Genomic DNA, 24,292 nt, shown 5'->3' with positions numbered 1-24,292 from the left:
CAGACGTATAGGAGCATGAGCTTTCGTGGGTGAATACCCACTTTTTCAGATGCACGTAGTGGAAATGTCCAGAGGCAGGTATAAATATGCAAGCAAGAGTGAGTCAGGCTAGAGATAACGAGGATAGTTCAATCAGGGAGGATGAGGCCCTCTTCTAGCAGTTGAGGTGTGAACGCCAAGGGAGGAGAAACTGCTTTTGTAGTTGGCTAGCCATTCACAGTCTTTGTTTAATCCTGATAGCAAATATCTCCAACGGACGGTGATGGGACACTAGATGGACACTGAATCCGCTGCTGTGGCCTCTGCAGCATGGCGCCCCCTACTGAACTCCCTCCCCCAACCCCTGCAGAAGGGTGCCCACGACTGAACCGCCTGCCCCACCCGCTGCAGCACAGCGCCCCCTACTGAGCCGCCTTCCCCAAGCCTTGCAGCATGGCACCCCCTACTGAACCCCATGCCCTGCCCCCTGCTGCATGGTGCCCCCTACTGAGCCCTCTGCCCCGCCCCCTGTTGCTCGGTGCCCCCACTGAACCCCCTACCCCGCCCCCTGCTGCTCGGTGCCCCCACTGAACCCCCTACCCCACCCCCTGCTGCTCGGTGCCCCCACTGAACCCCCTACCCCACCCCCTGCTGCACGATGCCCCCTACTGAACCCCCTGCCCCATCCCCTGCTGCTCGGTGCCCCCTACTGAATCTCCTGCCCCAACCCCTGCAGCACAGCGCCCCCTACTGAATCTCCTGCCCCAACCCCTGCTGCTCGGTGCCCCCTACTGAATCTCCTGCCCCAACCCCTGCAGCACAGCGCCCCCTACTGAACCTCCTGCCCCAACCCCTGCTGCTCGGTGCCCCCTACTGAACCTCCTGCCCCATCCCCTGTTGCTCGGTGCCCCCTACTGAATCTCCTGCCCCAACCCCTGCAGCACAGCGCCCCCTACTGAATCTCCTGCCCCAACCCCTGCTGCTCGGTGCCCCCTACTGAATCTCCTGCCCCAACCCCTGCAGCACAGCGCCCCCTACTGAACCTCCTGCCTTAACTCCTGCAACACGGCGCCCCCTACTAAGCCCCTGCCCATCCCCTGCTGCACGGTGCCCCTTACTGAACCTGCTGCCCCACCCCCTGCAGCACTGTACCCTACTGAACCCCCTGCCCATCCCCTGCTGCACAGCACCCACGACTGAGCCCTCTGCCCTGCCCCCTTCAGCATGACTCCCCCTACTGAACCCTCTGCCTCACCATCTGTAGCACGACACCCACTACTGAGCCCCCTGAAGCACAGCGCCCCCTACTTTACTCCCACCCCGCCCTCTGTAGCACGGCGCCTGCTAGTGAGCCTATCACCACTATCTCCTGTGGCACCATGTCCCTCTACTGAGCCCCCTGCCCTGCTTCCTACAACACTGTTGTTTTTACACCCACTCTCTGCTTCGCCTTGGCTGCTGAGATCTGCCTGGCTCCTAGTGCCAGAAGCGTTGGCTGCAGACACGCAGAGAACAGTGAATATTGTGCATGACCTTTCCTTGTCTGCATATGGGAATTAATTCCCTGGCCCATCTCTGTTGGCTCGTACAGCATCCTGCAAGGTGGATAATGCACTGGGTGCTGCTCACATGAACAAATCTGTCTGTAGCTCTCACTGTCTCTAGGCAGGTTATTTAGTTCACTGCAATCTCCCCCTCTCTGACCCCCTGACAGTCCTGCCTTGCCCTGAGAACAGCCACTACGAGGCCTGTGGGAACGCCTGCCCAGCCAGCTGCTCCAACCGAACTGCTCCCTCCTCCTGCCGGGAGCCCTGCGTGGAGACCTGCCAGTGTGACGATGGTTACGTCCTGAGTGCCGGCCAGTGCGTCCCCGTGGGGAGCTGCGGATGTGACTACAATGGCCGCTACTACAAACCCAACGAGGAGTTCTGGGCCGATGAGAACTGCCGCTCTCGATGCAGGTGTGACCCCAGCCTAGGCACGGTGGTTTGCCAGGAAGCCAGCTGCAAGAGCAATGAGCGATGTGTCATTGTGAACGGTACCCGCCGCTGTAAGGCGACTACCTACTCCACCTGCATAGGTACTGGAGACCCTCACTACACCACCTTCGATGGGAAGAAGTATGATTTCATGGGCACCTGCATCTACCAGTTCGCGGCTCTCTGCTCCAAGGACCCCACGCTCACCCCGTTCAATGTCAAAGTGGAGAACAACCACCGCGGCAGTAAGGCCGTGTCCTACACCAAAACGGTGACCTTAGAGGTCTACAACGTGACCATCAGCATGAGCCAGGATCATCCACGCAAGATGCAGGTAGGGATGCAGAGGCACTATTGGAATCGCTTGCAGGGCTGAAAACTTGCTGTCTAGTCTATATCCAGGAAACACAACCCAGGTGGTTTCCATCTTCCCATACCAGAGTTTGAACTAGTTGAATATTTTCACATACAAATATTTGGTTGAAAAATAACCTATTTTCGGTGGGAAGAAATTCATGAAAATGATTAAATTTGGGGTGAAATTATTTCGTTTTTGGAAAATGTTTGACGGGCACTAGAAATGCAAACTGGATCCACTTTGTTTTTCATCTTCCTTTCTTTTTTATTGTCACGTTTGGTCCCCTTTGTTTCAGGTTGCTCAGCCCCACTGCCACTGTCTGCCACTGTCATAGAGTCATTGAAATGTGGGGCTGAGTGGCACCTCCAGAGGTCCACCTGAGTCAACCTTTTGTTTCAAAGTGTCATTTTGAAATGATGTTCCAAATGTTTTGTTCAACCTGATCAAACGTGCTGGGGGTTCGTTTCGGTAAGAAAACCTGGCAGTTCAGTTGCGGTTTAAAACCAATCTAATTTGGGGGGTATTTTTTCAATTCAGCCTCCGAACACTAATGTTAACACTCAGAGGAGAATCTACCCGAGTGTTTGATCCAGGGGCGGCTCTAGGCACCAGCAAAGCAAGCACGTGCTTGGGGCAGCCCATTTGCAGGGGCGGCAGGGATCCAGCCTGGGAGCTGAGAACCAACAGGGGGCCCTGGGCGCTGTAGTTCCTTGGTTAGCTCCCTGCCTATAGAGCCAGCCCTGGAGCAGGGAAAGAACTACATTTCCCTTGGCCACTACCAACAGGAAAGAGGGGGAGGGAGTGAGGAAGCTGAGACCTCATCCTGCAGCCTGCTGTGAATGGAGAGCTGCACTGTGAGTAGGGGGTACCATATTTTAACATTCAAAAAATAGGACACTTCACGGGGAGGGAGGGTAGCCCCACCCTGCCACCATCCACTCCCTCCGACTGCCCCCCACAGAAACCCCAACCCATCCAACACCCCATCCCCTGATCACCTCCTCCCAGGACCCCTGCCCCAACTGTCCCCCAGTACCCCACCCCCTATCTAAGCCCCACTGATCCTTGTCTCCTGATTGCCCCCTCCTGGGCCCCCACCCCCTATCTAAGCCTCCCTTCTCCTTGTCCCCAACTGCCCCCTCCTCAGACCCCCCCCAACTTCTCCCCTAGGACCTCGCCCCCTACCTGTCCCCTGACAAACCCCCGGGACTCCCATGCCTATCCAACTGCTGCCTGTCCTCTGACTGCCGCCCTGAACCCCTGACCCATCTAACCCCCCCCTTCTCCCTGCCCCTGACTGCCCCCCCGAACCTCCACCCCATCCAACCCCCCCCTGCTCCCTGTCCCTTGATTGTCCCCCTGGAACCTCCTACCCCTTCTCCAACCCCCCCAGCCCCCTTACCGTGCCACTCATACCAGTCTGTCTGGCTTCGCGCAGCGCCAGACACGCTGGTGCATACATGCTGTCATGCTCCCCTGCGGAGCCACAGCCGCCCCCCCAGCACCTGCCTTCCAGATTTGAACACCTCAAAATTCAGGGGTGCTCAAGCTCAGTTTGGGCAGCTGTTACTTCATTTCTCCTAAATCAAATATACTGATCCACTGTAATTTGCTGTAGAAAAAGTAGGATAAAATTGAGCACGAAATGCTTCCCAGTGGTTCTTAGGACTGGAATTGCTATTTTCAACAGCCTTTGCCTTTTGTTTGTTTGTTTGTTTGTTTAAAAGGAAGACAGTGATATCGCATTGGCAAATTCCCCATAGAAAGAAAGAGTGGAACAAAAGAATAATAAAGGCACCTCAACTTTTCCTCATTTATGTAGGACAGTCTTATAATATGCATCCAGATATCCTCCAATCACACAAGCTGAAAATTGTTCCACTTTACTGCAGTTCTGTAACCATATGGGAACCAATCCTGTCTGTGTTCTGTGCACATCTAAAATTCCTGCTGAATGACCCGCCCTGGGAGCAAGTTACTAGTGACCCAGGGCTGCGGTGGAAGGAGGGTGCAGGGGAGGGGAGCCCAGGGCTGGGGCAGCAGGAGGTGTGTGTGGGGGGGCAATGGTGAGGGGGTAGGGGGGAGCCCAGAGCTGGGGTGACGGGGGGGGGGGGAGAGCCCAGGGCTGGGGTGGCAGGGGGGTGCAGGTGGGGGGGAGCCCAGGGCTGGGGCAGCAGGGGGGTGCGGCGAGGAGCCCAGGGCTGGGACGGGGGGCAGCCAAAATTTGTTTTGCTTGGGGCGGCAAAAAACCTAGAGCCGGCTCTGGTTTGATCCAAATGTCCAAGCTCCTGAGTTCTGCAGCCCTTGTGCCATCAGCAAAATTCTTTGTCTTCGCCCTGACACCCTGGAGTAGAGGAGAGGCTAGCCACGTCGTTTCAGCAAACTCTGAGGTCCCAAATGGTGCCCTCAGTTGTTATACCCTGTTTGAGGGTTCACGAGAGGAAGACAGCCCTATTATTTCTATTAGACTTCCTAAATGAGCTCCTAGGTTTCAGCTCTCTCCATTTCTCTGTTGTTTCTATCAATATCCAGTAGCTGGTGCCAAGCTGTCCTGCAGTGGCTCCAGAACATGAGTACCAACCTCAGGCAGACTGCTAAGAACCAGGCACAGACCACAAACTGGTTGTGAGTTCTGTACTTAGATTTCACCCATCAAGTGTAAACTCCTCACACCCTACAACAGCCTAACCATGGAGTCACAGCCAGTCCCCGTGGTACTCCAGTCTGTCTGCTACCTTGTGATAGATGGTCCCTTACACCAAAAATCACAACCACATTCAGGCTACTGCCACTCCCAAAGAACCTGTCACTTATCCCAGGTAGCCAATCCTATAATAAACTATCTAAAGACTTATTATAAAGGACACCAAGGAGTTATTGATAAGGTTAAAGCAGGTAAACATAGATACAACGAGTTACAATCTTAAATTTCAAAAGGTAATAGAAGCTGTTGTAATAAGCAAGCTCTATGTCCTCTAGGCTAAGCGAACCCAGGCTAAGCACTGGGGATCTCTTGCTTATACCTAGTAAACCTTGCCCCTCAGAGTCCAAGCAGCATAAAGATACAGGTCCTTCTTTTTAGGGGGTTTTATCCCCAACCTCCTTTACAGATTCAGCTGATGGGAAGAATCCATTTGCATGACTCACCTTCGGGGGAAGTGGGGGGGCAGGGCGGGTGCCAAAGAGCAGAGCAACAAAGTCTTTTGTTCTCTTAATCATTACACAATAGTCCGTGTGGTATCCATGGGCCTTCCCTGTTGGCCAGCACCTTTTGTTGGAGACCAGCACTTCACACTAGTTAATGTCTCTCTCATGTCTGGTGATTTACACAGTAACAGAGGCTCACACTGCAAATGCTCAAATATTGCCTTACAATATGGGATATAGATGCTATAGGTGAGATTAACGCAGGCAGCAACTCACAAGAATTCAATAGAGTCTAAATACTCAACACATTCTTATAATTCTATCACCTCTTTTACCAACACCAACACTCTGGTGAACCAGACTGATTCCAGCTACATATGTGTCAGTATTCAACTGAGGCTTGGGGACTTTGGCATGATCTGCCAGCGTCGCACCTCCAGTGCCTCCCTTGGAATCCTATTGTAGAGCTTAACACCCCGTATTTTTCCTAATATCTAACCTCAATCTCCCTGCTCCAGATTAAGCCCATTGCGTTTTATCCTACCTTCCGTGGACATGTAGAACAATCCATCCCCGTCCTCTTTATAACAGTTCTTACCATATTTGAAGACTATCAGGTTCCCCCTCAGTCTTCTTTTCTCAAGACTCAACATGTCCAGTTTTTCACACAGGAGGATGGGAGCATGAAGCAGCCAAACTACAACTCCCAAGAGTCACCACCATCGCACTTTGGCATAGAAGTACTTCACATTTCGATTTTTCACAGAAAACTTGAAATTTTCCCTGTGGAGTTAAAAAAAGAAAATGTGATTGATTCTATGCTGGCTCCTAGATAAACTTCTTGGAGCTCCCTGTGCAAAGAGTTTTATGAAACATTCAGTTCTGGAAGTAGGTGGTCCAGGCTGCTCCATCTAAGGGTATGTGGAAGTATTGCAAGCTCCATGCATGCAGGAATAGACCATTGACTGTCCACGCCATGTCTTTTCCAGGTGGATGGTGTTTTCGTGGACCTGCCCTTCTCCCACCAGCACAAGTTCAAGGCCTACATCAGTGGCGTTCATGGTTTCATCAAGACCGACTTCGACCTGAGAGTGAGCTTCGACTGGTACAGCTACGCCAGGGTCATCATACCCAATACGTACGCCAACGCTGTCTGCGGCCTCTGTGGCAATGCCAATCAGGACCCCAGCGACGATCTGACCATGAAGGATGGAACTCAGACATCTGATGAGATTCAGTTTGCCGACAGCTGGAAGGTTGGTGACGTCCCGGGTTGCTCGGACAGCTGCACCGGGGACTGCTCAGTCTGTAGTGAGTCTCAGAAACAAACCTACAAGGGAGACCAGTACTGTGGGGTCCTCATCCGACAGAACGGGCCATTCAGACAATGCCACGGGGCCATCGACCCAGCCCCCTTCTTTGATGATTGTGTCTTTGACACCTGCCAGTACAAGGGTCATCGTGATACTTTGTGCAGCGCAATCAGTGCCTATGTGACAGCCTGCCAGGCCAGGGGCATCCGGATAGGGCAGTGGAGATCGGCCTCATTCTGCAGTAAGTGTCACTTCCTGAACACGTTGCTATAAGTTTAATATAATCACAAACTGGCCAGCGAGCACATGCACCAGCACCCTCTGCTGGGTAGAATCAGAACTGCTCACCCATGTGTCATAGGCAAAGCCTTTCAAAAAACAGGGGGAGTGGGGACATTTAATAAAAAAACCCTAAATATTCAAGTTTGTTTGCGTTTTGCAGGGCTCATAATGTAACAATTTTCCATTTTTTCCAATTTTCTTTCTGATTTTTATTAGAATTTTGGACATTTCAAAATTTCATTTTTCCTTCTGTCTTGATCTCCTTTTGTTCTCTGTTTTTAGTCACAGTGCAATAAAATGAATTATAGCCAGGTTGTTTTTCTCCACTTTTCTTGTTTTCTTTTTTCCCCCTTTTATTACTCTGAAAATTTCAAAACTGCTCACGAGTCAGAGTTTCATTTTTACTCTTTTTTCAAAGTGGAGGAAGTTTTGAAAAGTGGAATAAGGAAAAATGAGAAAAATGGCAGGGGGGGGTGAGGGGGGGGGAAAGACACCAAGTTAGACATTATTCCTTGTACTGTATTCACTGGCAAAACAGGAAAGTCAAAGATCTGACTATTTGAATTGTCAACGTTTTCAATTTTAATGAAAAATTGGAGAATTTTCAAAAACTGAAAGCTTTTTCTGAAAGCTTTTGGTTTCAAGAAAAACAACAACAACACTGTTTCATCCAAATCAAGTTTTGAATGAACAATTTTAACCTATTCTAAGGAAGTCTCTTAATTCTTAGATGTGTCCAATGCTTTGATCTCTCTTGCTAATATGGCAGTTTGACCTCCTGGATAAATCAAAACCTCCAGCAGTTTTGAGCTAACACAAGTCCAAAAAAACCCAAAATCTCATGCCTGACAGTCCGTCACTCCACGACATCAACAGAAGGGGAAAAAATAAAAGTAGTCAGGAATTTTCCCCCCAAAATGTTTGTTTGTTGGAAAATGTTAGTTTGTCAAAATCAAAACTATCTGAGAAAAAGAAAAGAAGCAGAGTGTTGAAATTGTCCAAACATCTTGTTTTAACATTTTTGAAATCAAAACTTTTATTTTCTTGAGTCAAAATGACTTTTTGTTCTGAAATCTTATACTAAAAAACCTAAAAATGTTTATTTTTTTAAAAAGGTCAAAATCTAAATGAAACATTTTGAAATGGTCAAAGCAGCGTCTTTCGAGTGACCGGATCAGAACTGGTTTCAGATTATTGCACTGTGACAATGCTAAACATTTCAGCTTTTTGCACCATTTCAAAAAGGGCCAAAATTCAGAATCTCAAACTCTTGTGGGAGGGAAAAAATTGTTTTCTGCCCAGCGTTAGAGAAAACATTGACTGTGACTTCAAAAATCAGATAAATCTAGTAGAGGACCACAGCCACATGACAATAACTGGCTAGGCATATGGTGATTTCATGGTGTCATGAAGAGGGAGAGTTAAAGCACTTTGGTTGTCCTAACTGTTCATTTCCATGCCTCCGCACCTTTGGGTTGCTTTTCAGTTTAACTTTAACTCTCAATTTCCTGGGTTTACAATGCCTGGTGGTAGGATAATTGCAACACCCCTGTAATGCATTTTACCTTAAATTACTGATATGTATTCTCAGCCTTAGCACCATTTAACAAGTTTTGGCTAGAAACTGATATTATTGTCGCTGTTGTTGTTGACTGCACCCTGCTCTAACCATTAGACTCTGCTCCACTCCCAAAGCTGGGGAGAGACCTTAGGTGTCCTGGCTCCCAGCCCCCATGCTCTAACCCACCAGACCCCACTTCCCTTCCAGAGCTGGGGAGAGAACTCAGGAGTCCTGGCTCCCAGCCCCACTGCTCTAACCCACCAGACCCCACTGCCCTCCCAGAGCAGTAGGCACCATGTCTTTTCCCAGACTTCTTCGTGTTAACAGAGATCTGCATGCTCAATCCAGTGTTTCCTGCAGGTCTCACCTGTCCCCGGAACTCTCACTACGAGTTCTGTGGGAGCAGCTGTCCTGCCACCTGCCACAGGCCCTCGGCTCCAGACAGATGCGAGGAGCCCTGTGTGGAAGGGTGTTTCTGCGATGCCGGATTCATCCTCAGCGGAGACCGGTGCGTCCCCATCACGCAGTGTGGCTGTGTGCACGAGGGCAGGTACTACCAGAAGGGAGAGGAGTTCTACACCAGCGCCTCCTGCCAGGAGCGGTGCCGGTGCCAAGGCAACGGGGTCGTCGAGTGCCAGGCAGCCTCCTGCGGAGCCAATGAGGAGTGCAGGGTGGAGAACGGAGTCCTGGGCTGCCACTCCATGGAGTATGGAACCTGCGTAGTCTCCGGTGACCCTCACTGCTTCTCATTTGATGGACGGGCCTTCGACATCCAGGGCTCCTGCGCTTACACCTTAGCCAAGGTCTGCAGCAGTGACCCCCGGCTGGTGGAATTCTCCATGGTGGTTGAGAACGAGAGCACTGGCGGTGGCCGTGTGGCTCAGACGCGGGCGGTGGTGGTCTCCGTGCATGGTTACACCATCTCTCTGGAGAGGGGAAGGAAGTGGAAGGTGGCGGTAAGTCCCTGCTTGAGATTAGTCTCCTTGAAGGCAAGTGAGTGACTCACACCATTTGTGATCCTGACGTGTGTGTGTGTGTGTGTGTGTGTGTGTGTGTGTGTGTGTGTGTGTGTGTGTGTGTGTGTGTGTGTGTGTGTGTGTGTGTGTAACCAGGACACCGCTGCTGAGTCCTCACTAGTGACAGGTGAATTTCCCTCTCATTGGCACAGGTGGGTGGAGAGCTCTACACCCTCCCACTGACAATGGACAACGGGAAACTTCGGATCAACCAGGAAGGGAACAACATCATTGTCCAGTCTGCCTCTGGCCTCCAAGTCTTTTATGACACTGCCTCCTACCTCGTAGTGTCCATCCCCAGCACCTACAAGGGACACATGTGCGGCTTGTGCGGCAATTTCAATGGTGACACAAACGATGACTCCCTGCTGCCCAATGGAAAGAGCACCCAAAGTTTGAGCGAGTTTGTCATTTCCTGGAAGGTGCCTGTTGATGGTGCCATGTGCTCCGATGGCTGCGGTGAGAGATGTCCCATCTGTGATGGGGATCAGACAGCACCGTACCAGTCCGAGAGCTCCTGTGGGCTGATCAGAGCCACCTCAGGTCCCTTCAGAGATTGTCACTCACTGGTTAGCCCTGCCACGTACTTCAACCACTGTCTCCACGACATGTGTGCTACCAACGGGACGGGAGAGACCCTCTGCCAGAGCCTCCAGGCCTATGCGGCCGCATGCCAGACCACTGGGGCCAAGATCAGAGCCTGGAGAACAGCCTCCTTCTGCCGTGAGTTTATAGAGCAACCTACAGCCCTGGTCTTTCCATTGGCTTCATTTCAAGCCCATTAGCCCCTAGAAGATTTTTTTTCCTGATGGCAACTTAGAGCTCAGGTTTATTATATCTTGGAGTGTTTGTGGCCCCTCTGTAGCCACGTCATCTGCAGCATGCCTGATTGCAATTTACGCACCTGTGTTTTTGATTGGTTTTGTCCAGCCCCAGACCACCCTTGGGTCAGATCTCCATGGGTCTTTGGGTCAGGACTGGAAGAACATCAGTGACCCAATGGGGGAAATACTGTCCTCTGGCTCTGACTCCAATGTCTGGTGATCTGGGACACTGCCCTCAGTAAATGCTACGGTTAAGCCATATCTGAGGTGATCCCACCACTGAGTCAACCCCCCGCAGCACCCAGCACTGAGCTAGGTGGCACTGTGCTAGACAATGTAACTATGTCTCCAGTGGAAATTATTTTTAAACCTTCACTCCATCCTCTTTCTCTCTTGCTTCTCTCTCTCCAGCCCTTGCCTGCCCTCTCAACAGTCACTATGAGCTGTGCACCAAGTCCTGCGATTTCACCTGTGCTGGCTTGTCTGCCCCTGCTCAGTGCACCCAGAAATGCTTTGAAGGCTGCCAGTGCAATAGTGGCTATATGTTTGATGGGGAGGAGTGCGTGTCCATGGACAGGTGCGGCTGCATGAACAATGGACGCTACATCAAGGTGAGTCCTGGCTGTTCTGTGCAGTTGGTGCCCTCAGAGCCTTAGAATAACAGGGTAGAACTGGTAAAAAGTGTATGAGTTTTCTAAGAGTTTCCAGTGGACTCCACCAATAGAGAACAGATTTCATTAGTATGCTTCAGTCTTCACGGCTGAGGATGTTAGGGAGATTCCCAAACCTGAGCCGTCCTTTCTAGGTAACAAATCTGAGGAATTGTCACGGATTGAAGTGTCCCTAGAGGAGGTTTTGGAATGAATTGATAAACTTAACAGTAACAAGACACCGGGACCAGATGGCATTCACCCAAGAGTTCTGAAGGAACTCAAATGTGAAATTGCGGAACTATTAACTATGGTTTATAACCTGTCCTTTAAATCAGGTTCTGTACCCAATGACTGGAAGATAGCTAATGTAACGCCAATATTTAAAAAGGGCTCTAGAGGGGATCCCAGCATTTACAGACCGGTAAAAGGAAATTGTCTTACTAATCTATTAGAGTTCTTTGAAGGGGTCAACAAACACGTGGACAAGGGGATCCAGTGGACATAGTGTACTTAGATTTCCAGGAAGCCTTTGACAAAGTCCCTCACCAACGGTTCTTGCATAAATTAAGTTGTCATGAGATAAGAGGGAAAATCCTTTCATGGATTGAGAACTGGTTAAAAGACAGGGAACAAAGGGTAGGAATAAATGGTAAATTCTCAGAATGGAGAGGGGTAACTAGTGGTGTTCCCCAAGGATCAGTCCTAGGACCAATCCTATTCAACTTATTCATAAATGATCTGGAGAAAGGGGTAAATAATGAGGTGGCAAAGTTTGCAGATGATACTAAACTGCTCAAGTTAGTTAAGACCAAAGCAGACTGTGAAGAACTTCAAAAAGATCTCACAAAAGTGATTGGGCAACAAAATGGCAAATGAAATTTAATGTGGATAAATGTAAAGTAATGCACATTGGAAAAAATAACCCCAACTATACATACAATATGATGGGAGCTAATTTAGCTACAACTAATCAGGAAAGAGATCTTGGAGTCATTGTGGATAGTTCTCTGAAGACGTCCATGCAGTGTGCAGCGGCAGTCAAGAAAGCAACAGGATGTTAGGAATCATTCAAAGAGGGCTAGAGAATAAGACGGAGAATATCTTATTGCCCTTATATAAATCCATGGTACGCCCACATCTTGAATACTGCATACAGATGTGGTCTCCTCATCTCAAAAAAGATATACTGGCATTAGAAAAGGTTCAGAGAAGGGCAACTAAAATGATTAGGGGTTTGGAACGGGTCCCATAAGGAGAGATTAAGGAGGCTAGGACTTTTCAGACTCCTCCTTGGAAAAGAGGAGATTAAGGGGGGATATGATAGAGGTATATAAAATCATGAGTGGTGTGGAGAAAGTGAATAAGAAAAGTTTCAGAGTAGCAGCCGTGTTAGTCTGTATCCGCAAAAAGAAGAACAGGAGGACTTGTGGCACCTTAGAGACTAACAAATTTATTAGAGCATAAGCTTTCGTGGACTACAGCCCACTTCTTCGGATGATGTCTGTCTGTATCTGTACGAGTTTTTTCATGAGGTTGATGGATTTCCACTCCATACGGCTAAATGCAGTGCCTTGCATCCGAAGAAGTGGGCTGTAGTCCACGAAAGCTTATGCTCTAATAAATTTGTTAGTCTCTAAGGTGCCACAAGTCCTCCTGTTCTTCTTTTTGCGGATACAGACTAACACGGCTGCTACTCTGAAACTTTTCATTATGCAAGGCACTGCATTTAGCCGTATGGAGTGGAAATCCATCAACCTCATGAAAAAACTCGTACAGATACAGACAGACATCATCCGAAGAAGTGGGCTGTAGTCCACGAAAGCTTATGCTCTAATAAATTTGTTAGTCTCTAAGGTGCCACAAGTCCTCCTGTTCTTCTTTTTGCGGATACAGACTAACACGGCTGCTACTCTGAAACTTTTCATTATGCAAGGCACTGCATTTAGCCGTATGGAGTGGAAATCCATCAACCTCATGAAAAAACTCGTACAGATACAGACAGACATCATCTGAAGAAGTGGGCTGTAGTCCACGAAAGCTTATGCTCTAATAAATTTGTTAGTCTCTAAGGTGCCACAAGTCCTCCTGTTCTTCTTTTTGTGAATAAGAAAAAGTTATTTACTCATTCCTATAATATAAGAACTAGGGGCCACCAACTGAAATTAATGGGCAGCAGGTTTAAAACAAATAAAAGGAAGTTCTTCTTCACACAGCACACAGTCAACCTGTGGAACTCCTTGCCTGAGGAGGTTGTGAAGGCTAGGACTATAACAGGGTTTAAAAGAGAACTAGATACATTCATGGAGGTTAAGTATATTAATGGCTATTAGCCAGGGTGGGTAAGGAATGGTGTCCCTAGCCTCTGTTTTTCAGAGAGTGGAGATGGATGGCAGGAGAGAGATCACTTGTCCATTACCTATTAGGTTCACTTCCTCTGGGACACCTGGCATTGGTCACTGTCGGTAGACAGGATACTGGGCTGGATGGACCTTTGGTCTGACCCAGTATGGCCATTCTTATGTTCTTATGACAGACTAGGTTTCATTTTTCCATCTTCATTTCTTGGTCTTTAATTTTGGTTTATGGTTCTCATTCTGTTCAGATGTCATTTCCGTGGCCTGTCATCATGATCTGTCATTGTTGCCCTCCTTCTTGACTGTGGTTGTTCAACACCTTCTTCTGTTATCTTTTCCTTCTTTCTTTGGTCATCATGCTTATCCTTTATATGTTTCCCTCTACTTTGCCTGCCTTGTCTATTTAAATGTTAAACTCTTTGGGGCGTGGGCTCTCTCACTGTATGTTTGTACAGTGTCTGGCACAATGAGGCCTCATTCTTGACTGGCCCCTAGGCACTACCATAATAAATACAAAATAATTGTCCTTGTTTCTTGAGTCATGTCCATTGTCTTTTGTCTTTTCCTTCTTTCTTGGGTCATTGACATTATTCCTTGTCTTTTCCTTCTTTCTTCAGTCAGCACTGACATCCTGTGTCTTTTCCTTATTTCTGTAAAAGTCACTATCATCCTTTAATTGCTTGTTTCCTTGATCTTCACAGTCATCCTTTGTACTTTCCTTCTTCCTTTGATTGATATCCTTTTTGATTGACACCATCATTCTTTGAAGTTTCCGTGTTTCTTTGATCCTCACCATTCTCCTTTATCTTCTCCTTGTTTCTTGGGTCATTGCCTTTGTCTTTCTGTTCTTTATTTGGTCATTCTCTTCATCCTTTGTCTTTCCCCATCTGGTCTTTCGTCTCCTCTTGGTGAGAGTTTCCCTAGGTATTCTGACACTGTTGCTGTTGATCTTGGGAGGCTAATATCTGACCTAACAGAAAGTTTTAGAAAGTTGTTTATTTTGGAATTTCCCTCAGTCCAGGGAGAATGTCATCTCCAGTGACTGCTCAGAGAAATGCACTTGCCACCCATCAGGTGGGCTCATCTGTGAGAAAAACAGCTGCACCACTGGCAAGATCTGCTTGCTCAGGGATGGGATGCATGGATGCGTGGAGCAGGAAGGCCGGTGCATGGTCTCTCCGGGCGCTTACCTCACCACCTTTGATGGTGCCAAGGGGAAACTCCTCTACAGTGGGACGTACAAAGTGGCCTCGCTCTGTGACGAGAGCTCTCCTGCCTGGTTCAAGGTGGTGGTAGACATCAGCAGTTGCACCAATGACGGAATACCAGCTTGTGCGGCCATCTTTGTTTTTTTCCGAGAAGCTCTTATCACTGTGAACAATAACATGGAGACCTGGGTAAGAGGGGGCCGGTTGGAACATGCTGAGCCAAGGGGGCAAAAGCTTCCTACATCAGTTGGAGCCCAAGTGAACAATCCTTCACTCTGATCTAGTGTCTCCAAGGCCTTGATAACTATTAGTGAATTAATCCCCATAACCCCTACCTGGGACTAAAGTAAGGGGCAGGAGGGGGAAAATACCAGAGCTTGTTGGGAATCTTCAGACAAAATGTTTTTTTTCATCAGGAAATATCAATTTGTCAAAACCGAATCTGTTTGGGAGGGTCAATTTCAATAAATCTCCCAATTCAAAAAACTGTTGAAAAATCTGTAAAGAAATTGTTGAAACGTCCCATTTTGACCTTTTCTAAATGACAAGTTTCGGTTTTCAGTTCAAAACAACTTCTCATTTAGAAATGTTAGTTAATTTATAAAAACAAAAAAAGTTTAAACATTTTTAAAAATCAAAATCAAAACGAATCATTTCAAAGTTATGGAAATGAAACATTTTACTTGATCTGATCCAAAACAATTTTCAGATTATCGGGTTTTTTTCAACATTTTGACTTTTCTTCCCATTTGAGGATGGCAAAAAATGTCAAAATCTCAATTATTTTCATGGGATGGGAAAACAATTTCCCTCTCAGCTCTAGAAAATAGAGATCCCTATGTCTGCTGAAAGAAAAGGACATGGCCCTATCTCTCTCTAGCTCTTTGAGCAGTGGTTGGGCTAGATGACCTGCTGAGGTCCCTTCCAATCCTGATAGTCTATGATTCTATGAAAGTACCCTTCCCTATTGCTCTCGGAGAATGCAAGGAGATCTCCCACTATGGTTTCAATCTGCTTTGACCATTGAATGGGACAGGCCTTAGTATCCCCAGAAACACAGGCATAAACTGATCAAATGTCTTGCCAAGGTCAAATAGGGAGTCAGCTGAGCAGTTGGGAATAGAACCCAGGAGTCCTGACTACAGGCTCTCCTTGCTCTAACCACCAGACCCCTCCCAGAACCCAGAACAGAGCCCAGGAGTCCCCCTGCAGCTGCATCCACTAGATCTTATTCTAGACCCCATTGACTTGTAACATAGTCCATGGACTCAAAATCCCATTGACTTGTAATAGGGCCCATGGACTCTAGCTCAGTCCCTGCTGCTCCATCTCACTCACCCCCACATCCCCCAGTTCTCCCCCAGGGGGCGGCGAGATGTATGGACCCGTGGTGCCCGGGCTCCAGCAATATTCAGGGCCTGGGGCCCAGCTCCAACAATGTTTGGGGCCGGGTCTCTCCCCCAGCCCCACTTGCTGCCCCCCTACACCCCTCCCCCCCCCCCCCCCCCGCCGGGCCCCAGAGCACCCCTGCCTCTCCCCTGCAGCTCTGCCGGCTCCCAGAATCAACTGCTGCTGCAGGGTCCTAGTGCCCCCGTCCACTAGTGGCAGGGCAGGCTGCCCTTCCCCTGCCCTTCTGCCTTGGACCCTTCCCTTTTCCGGCAGGACCCTCCACCAACACAGGGGGTCTCCCCACCCGTGCTCCTGCCCCACGCTGGGCAAGGGGCAGCCCCATCCCCCACCCCCAATGAGGCTACAGTGAGGGGCAGCAGCAGGGGAGGAGGTGCACATGTGATGGACACCCCCCCGGCACCCACCACAGGGGAGTCAAGAGAGCTTCTTCGACCTGAGAGGGGTCCTAGGAGCACGTGCAGTGACAGTGGTGTGGGGTGAGTGTGCTGCCAGGGGGAGAGGGGGGCCCCTCCCCCAGAGCTCACTGCTGCCGGTGCGGAGAGGGCTGGGGGAAGTTCTCCTCTGTCTGCACCTCAAACTTATCCCTAGCCCTGCCCCACCCCAGAGCCTGCATCCCCAGCCAGATTCCTCACCCCCCGCACCCCACCCTCTGCCCTAGCCCTGAGCCCCTTCTTGCATCATGAACCCCTCATCCCCAGCCCCACCCACAGTCCTCACCCCACACCCCAACCCTCTGCTCTAGCCATGAGCCCCCTCCCACACCTCAAACCCCTCATCCCCAGCCCAACTCCACAGCCCTCACCCCTGCACCCCCTTCCATCCCCAAACTCCCTCCCAGAGCCTGCACCCCCTCCCCCTTCCCACACACCTCCTCCTGCCCCCAAACTCCCTCCCAGAGCCTGAACCCCTCACCCCCAGCCCAGAGCCTGCACCCAAACTCCATCCCAGAGCCTGCACCCCTCACCCCCTCCTGCACTCCCACCCCTTGCCCTAGCCCAGAGCCTATACCCAAACTCCATCCCAGAGCCTGCACCCCCACCCCCTGCCCGAGCCCAGAGCCTGCACCCAGCACCCAAACTCCATCCCAAAGCCTGCACCCCAGATCCCCTCCCCCACCCAAACTCCCTCCCAGAGCCCAACCTCTCACCCCTTCTGCACCCAAACTCCCTCCCAGAGCCTGCACCCCTCCTGTACCCTAATCCCCAGCCCCAGCCCAGGGCCTGCACCCCAGACCTCCTCCCCCCACCCAAGCTCCCTCACAGAGCCTTAGGCAGGTGGGGGGTGGAGATTGCAGGGGCAGAGTTTTGGAGGGGTGGGTTCTGGGCACCACCAAAATTTCTACAAACCTGCCACCCTTGCTCTCCCCTGACCTCTCCATCTGTGCTTTCCAGGTGAATGGGCGCTCAGTGCAGCTCCCGGCAAAAGTCTCCGATGCTGTGTCTGTGATCAAGTCTCAGGGCGGCGTGGCCGTGGTCCAGGCCTCGGGGATGCAAGTTCTGTTCAGCCCCAGTGGGGAGGTGACGCTGAGGGTGGACAAGATCCTGGCTAACAAGCTGTGCGCACCCTGTGGGAACTTCAACGGCGACGTCTCCGATGACCTGCGGCTGCCCAGCGGGAAAATCGTGGGGAGTATCGCCGAGGTCATCGACGCCTGGAAGGCCAGGGACTTTTTAGAATGGTGAGTGGCTCTGCAGATGCGGCTTGTTCAGTCAGTGCCTAGCAGTGACTGCTTGTAGCTGGGATACAGAGTTGGGCTGTTGTATAAACCCTGGGTACTAGCAGAGTGTAGGGACAATCCTGTCCTGGGACTAGCAGGCTGTAGTAGAAGGGGGTTCAATGGGGCTTCTCCATCTTTTTTGATTCTGTCCACAGTGACTGACGCGCAAAGGCAAGATGCTTCTCTAGATGGTAAGTGACCTGCTCTTTCTAATACATCACGGCGTCAGCTCTGCATACATCTGATGGTTTAACTGGGCTGGTTTCATCAACTCTAATTGCTTTACAATAAAGTTTTCTGTGATTTAATTTCCTAGGTTTTTATTAATGGGTTGGAGGCTGGGCAAAAGGTTGGAATTGATCTATGAAGGGAATAAAAGGGAGAATAGAGTCAACCCATTTAATTGTAAATGTCTTTTTGACCAAACTAGAAATTTCCATGGACAATTTTTGCTTTGGTCAAAATTGTTTGGGTAATTTAGGAAGTTTCGAACATTTTTCCTAAATTACCCAAACAATTTTGACCAATGTTCGAAACTAACCTAACTGAAACATGATTAAAAAGGTTATTTTGTTTGGAGGCCATTTTTTCCCGTTTGGTTATTTCATCCCTTTCTGTTCCGCTTCTACTGGAAAAATGGGAAAAAAGGGAGGAGTAAAAAAACAAAAAGAAACAAAATGTTTGCATTTGAAATGGAATTTAAAAATTTGAATTTTTTCTTTGAAAAAATTCCCAGACATTTTTTGAAACAAAATGGGTTTCTTTTGTGATTTTTTCATTTAAATTAAAATGTAATTTTAGTAGGAGCGCCCCTGATGACAGATTATTTTATTCATCAGCAATAGGACATCAACAAACCTCTTTCCCATTGTAGGGTAAAATCAGATGGAATAGCATAGAGCCTGACAGAGAAATCTTATATGTTCACCTAGTCCCTCAAGCTTATTTGCACATAGTCTATCATATCTAGGGGGCGTAGGACTGGACAGGACCTCCTGGGTCATTGAGTCCAGTCCCTGCTATCACAGGCCAACATGTCCTATAATTCATAAATGTATTAAGCTCCATCTTACACTAGTTAGGTTGTTTGCCCTCATTCCTTCCAAAACGTCACTCCCCTAGAAATCTCCTACTAATTTCGAGCCTAAATTTGTTCATGTCCATTTTATCCCCATTTGTTCCAGTGCCAACATTGTCCTTTAGTTTCAATAGCTCCTCCCGCTCCCTGATGTTTAGTCCTTGATGCATCTACAGAGGGCAATCATATCCCCTCTCATCCTGTGTTTGAAGCTAAAGAAACCAAGCTCTTTCAGTCTCTGCTCATAAGATAGGCTCCATTCCCCCTGATCATCCTCACACCCATCTTCTGCACCTGTTCCAGTTTGAACTGATCTTTCTTGAGCAGGGGTAACCAGAATTGGACACAGTATTCCAGATGAAGTCTTCCCAATGCCTTATACAATGGCGCTAATACTTCCCAGGTTTATGTGCATGACCCATCAGCATCAGTATTAGTAATGGAATGTCAAGTCGAAGATGGTATTATCTCAATGTATGGCATTTATGAGCTCATTCCTGGTATTGGGTCCAGTTCAGAGGTCCACACTTGAAAAAGAGATGCTGACAACTTGAAAAGGTTCAGAAAAGAGCTACAAGAGAAGAGGTGGACGGGAAATATTTCCTGTCCTGCAAAACTTCTCAAGATTTAAAAAAATTTCCCATTCCGCATTGAGACAAAACCAAGACCTTTCAAAGTGTTTCATGGAGAGAAAACTTCTCCCTAGAATACCCAGTAGCCTGGTGGTTAAGACACTTGCCTGCAAAATAGATGACCCCTGTTCAAGTCTCCGCTCTGTCGTTCTCCAGCATCCCAGGTGACTGCCCTCCCCACCAGGCTCTTGGCTATTCTGGGGCGGATCTTTTTCTGGTTTTGGCCAGAAATTCCATCCTGGACCTGAGAAAACGATCTCAACAAAAAATGTGTTGTTACTGGTTCATTCCCGTGAAAAGTTTTGGTTTTGGCCGGTCGGCATTTTCTGAAGAAAACCTGTTTTGTCATAAAGTTCCTGACCAGTTCTGCACGAGAATGATCCACAGTCAGGAAATCCCGCCCTAGAGCGAGAGACTAAAGGAGCTGCATCTATCTCACTTATCCAACAAAGGCTAAGAGGTGACTTAATCATGGTTTGTAAGGACCTCCTCTAGAAGGAGGAGATTTCTGACCAGAGAGGGCTCTTTGATCCAGTAGAAAAAGGCAGAATGAGATCCAGGGGTTGAAACCTGAAGCAAGACAAGTTTAGGCTAGAAATAAGGCACAGATTTTAATAGTGAGCAGAACTAACTGTTGGAACAGCTGACCGAGGGACAGGACAGACTGTCCTTTACTTGCAGTCTTTGGGTCAAGACTGGAAGTCTTTTTAAAAGCTATACTATCGCTCTAACAAGAAGTTATGGGATTGATGGAAAAATTACTGGGTAAGATTCTCTGGCCAGTTCTAGCCAGATCAGACTAGATAATGGCCCTAGAATCTATGAATCATGCTTATTTGTACACATGCTTATGCACACAGAGTGTATCTATTTTACAAGCATACACCCATTGTGCTTTTACACACATGGCCCATCAAGCTTATGTGTACGGCACATAACTTTTAGATGCATGAGCATACGATGTATCTGTGCAGCACTTAACGTTTATCCACTGGTTCATAAAAGTTCAGTTACGATGAAAAATGGCAAAAAATTATCAGAAATCCACCCCCAAATTTATTTGTTACCACAAATCTATTCAAGATAAACCTCACTAGTAAATCTTGCATGGATAGACAACTTGTTTAAAAGATATGTCAACAAAGAAAGATTCCAAGGGCAGCTTTTAGCAAGAGTACAATCTCAAAGGCTTTTGATTAGAAATACACTGTACGTAGAGAAACCAAACAAAAGCGTTACAGAAAATTCAAACTACACTAAAAGAACTTTATGTTTCCACAATCAAACCCTCAAAAAGATAGGAAATGCCAGCATTAAGGTTGCCTGTGTAATCTTAATTCAGTCCCCTTTTGCATATGCATTAGGATCTTTAATTCCATAATCACAGACAATTTGTACCCGGTCTTTCAATGCCCAGATTGGACCTTCTCAGGGATGAATCAGGGTTGTGTAGTGATAGAGGCTGTTGTCTGTAGGACCTCTGGCCTCATTGATGGTAGAAGTTGGAAGGTGTGCACTATTTGAAGGGTGTGTTTAGGCCTACCCAAAACTAAAGGCCCTCCCCCTCGACCACTATGTCCAGGCTCCAGTTAATTACGGGGGATTGGAAGGTTTGTAGAGCATAAGGCAGGGGCCTGAAGGAAAAGAACAGAGCGTCTTGTGGTGTGAATGCTGCCCCAGAGAACTGGATTCTATCCCTGCCTCTGCCTATGTGATGTAAGCCACTTAACCCATCGTTCTCCTAGTGGGTCACTAACTCCGGGTTTCTCATTTTCTGGGTGTCTGATTTGAGACTTTGGGTCTGATTTGCAGAGATGCTGCACACTCCCAACCGTGATTGAGGTCAAGGGTAGCTGGGCTTTGACCGTAGACAGAGCTATGGAAAGGCTAAGCACTCTGGAAAACCATCTCAAATTGGGCATCCAGAATTAGTAGACACTTTAGTAGACCCTGGGGGCGAGGGAGGAGGGGTGGCTGGGGAGCAAGATGGCACCAGTGCTAAGAGGGTATCTGGTCACAAGGGTTGGATGTGGTGTTACACCACCTATTCAGGGAACTGGGATCGTCTGCCTCCCAAACTGGATCTAACTGGTGCAGAGTCCTGGGGGTGGGAGGGGAAGCAATGCCAGAATCTTTGCCTCCCCTTCCTGGGGCGAGCTGGGTAGACAGAGCCAGCTCAGGGGCGTGGGGAGAAGCAGAGCGGTCTAAGCGGCCAAGAGAGTCCCAGAAGGACGTACAGAGGGACTGTTACAAGGAGGCAGCCAGGGCATCCGTCCCAGCTCATGCCCGGACGTGTTTTCTCTTCTAGCCACGCTTCTAACATCGTGTGAGCTGACCTGGAAACTCCGTTGGTCCCTGCACATTAGACGGCGCCAGCGTGGGTTTGGCCCAGGAATTCCCACTACACAGAGTGCTGGAGGCAGGTGGGACTCACCGGGCCATGTGTGTGGCTGAAACCCTGGGCTGATGTTTACAGAGCTGTGTGAGGGAATTGGGTGCAGCACGTTCCCAGTGATGTAGTGGCTGTTATATATGTGTGCATCCCTGCCTGCCCTGCCCATTTGTTTATGACTATGTGCCCTCTCTAGAGACTAGCCCAAAAAGATAAATACAAACTCCAAGTTTAGGGAGAACTGGTGGTAATTCTCTTTGTGCTCAAGTGACAGAGGCCTATTTTTGGAGCTGAAGATCCCGAGTTCTGCTTCCCATGCTTGGCTAACAGCCGGCATCTCTGGTGTCTGTCTGCAGTCAGCCCTGGTTCAGTAAAAGTAGTCCAACACAGACGGTGTAGTTCATCACATGACAGGTAGCTAGAGAGAGGAGGATAGAACAGGCGACTCAGGAGATCTGGGTTCTTTTTATGGTTCTGCTTCGACTGACTGCGACTTGTAGAAATTGCTTAACATCTGTGCCCCAGGGACTGACTACAGATAATATTTCAGTGATCTACTTTGTCTTTTGAAGTAAAGTACCTGCTGAAGAAAAGCATTATATATCTTTTTCATCAAGCCATACATTGTACAAATACGTTTATAGTTATAAATTGACAACAGCTCTAAATATCAGATATTAAAGCAATACCCTAATTAACTCTTTCTGATCCTTTCATCATCAAATATTGAAGTGCCAAACATTAATTAAACAACAGAACACCCTTGTGAAGTAATTAATTATTATTCATCTCATTTTGGTGGAGTGAGTGTAAGTGGTGTCAGGGAAGTCAGTGACAGAGGTGGGAACTGAATTCAAGTTTTGACTTTCACACCTCTGCTCTAACTACTAAAAAACACTGATAGGGTCTTAAGACATTTTGTGTTACTGGCTACAGGTTAACGGATCTTACTTTTAAAAAGAAAACTGCTCCATGGATGTGATATCTCAAACTTTACTTAGCACATACTACGTAGATATGTAATACTACTAGGTACAAAAGGGCTTAGTTACCTTAAGTTCCTTTGTCATTCACTCTAATTCCCTTAGTGTGGTATGCTACATGAAATGCTGTAGCAAGAGTGTCTCTCTTTTGGCTTTTTAAAACATACAATTAAGCATCGGTCTCTGCTGCTCTGGGTCTTAATTTTTATCTGATGTGATTTCTACATTCTTGCCAGAAAGCACCACATATGAGATTGCCAAACATGATGGGTGTGATCGAAGACGTGAGCCCAGCTAAACATTAGTGCCCTGCCTTAGCTGTTCTGAAAGCCAGAGGTGCATGGTTCTGCAGTGATTACAAGGAAACTGTTGAAGTAGAAATTATTGCCATGGAGCTGCTGTCACAGAGGTTTCAGGAGTGTTCCAGAACTTGGATGGGGAAGGAGATGGATTGTCGTGGCTGGATTCTTAGGAGGGGTTTTTCCTCAGAGGGTTCAGCAGTCTGGTGTGTTGGGAGCTGTTATCTCCACAAGTGCTTGGCCTAATTTGTGCCCACAGCTTCTGCAAGCAGTGGCTGGTAAAGAGCCTTATCTGCCAGACCCGAGGTCATGTAATAGATGATTCTGCTTCTTTCTGTGCAGGAAAGTAAGTACAGATGCTCATTTAGTCTAGTCACAAAAACCAGTGTGGAGCAGACAGGTATTCTCTCCATTTGAAAGATGGATAAACTGCGGCACAGTGAGAATTAATACTGATAAATAACCTATTAAATATCAAACATTAAATGTATCACCTTTTTATTTATATGCGACACTTTTTATTTATCTCCTGTAATAGAACTGTCATATTCACATGGACATTAATCAATGATATAATGCTTCCCTCTCTGAGGCCTGGTCTACACTAGCAGGTTATGTCGAATTTAGCAGCACTAAATCGAATTAACTCTGCACCCGTCCACACAACAAAGCTATTTAGTTCGACATAGAGGTCTCCTAAATTCGACTTCTGTACTCCTCCCCAACGAGGGGAGTAGTGCTAAATTCGACATGGCCATGTCGAATTAGGGTAGGTGTGGACGGAAATCGACGCTAATAGCTCCTGGAGCTATCCCACAGTGCACCACTCTGTTGACGCTCTGGACAGCAGTCCGAGCTCGGATGCTCTGACCAGACACACAGGAAAAGCCCCGGGAAAATTTGAATTCCTTTTCCTGTCTGGACAGTTTGAATCTCATTTCCTGTTTGGACATCGTGGCGAGCTCAGCAGCACTGGCAACGATGCAGAGCTCTCCAGCAGAGATGGCCATGCAATCTCAGAATAGAAAGAGGGGGGAGGGATAGCTCAGTGGTTTGAGCATTGGCCTGCTAAACCCAGGGTTGTGAGTTCAATCCTTGAGGGGGCCA

General features: G+C 48.3%; 1 protein-coding gene across 1 annotated transcript in view; it reads left to right on the top strand.

Moving 5' to 3' along the window:
- LOC101941189 (IgGFc-binding protein-like) overlaps positions 1-22,601 on the top strand; it is a 98,409-nt gene extending 75,808 nt beyond the window's left edge. The window contains 8 exon segments of the mRNA XM_065574663.1: positions 1,694-2,292; positions 6,453-7,017; positions 8,980-9,575; positions 9,788-10,358; positions 10,871-11,070; positions 14,483-14,863; positions 17,476-17,762; positions 21,820-22,601. Of these exon segments, the coding sequence (XP_065430735.1) occupies positions 1,694-2,292; positions 6,453-7,017; positions 8,980-9,575; positions 9,788-10,358; positions 10,871-11,070; positions 14,483-14,863; positions 17,476-17,762; positions 21,820-21,841 (3,221 nt within the window). The 3' untranslated portion in view covers positions 21,842-22,601.
- The last annotated feature ends 1,691 nt before the right edge of the window (positions 22,602-24,292 follow it).

This window comes from Chrysemys picta, chromosome 20 (assembly GCF_011386835.1).
Source record: "Chrysemys picta bellii isolate R12L10 chromosome 20, ASM1138683v2, whole genome shotgun sequence".
In the NCBI taxonomy this organism is placed as follows: domain Eukaryota; kingdom Metazoa; phylum Chordata; order Testudines; family Emydidae; genus Chrysemys; species Chrysemys picta.
Note: the sequence above shows the minus strand (reverse complement) of the source record. Positions and strands in the feature narration are given on the sequence as shown.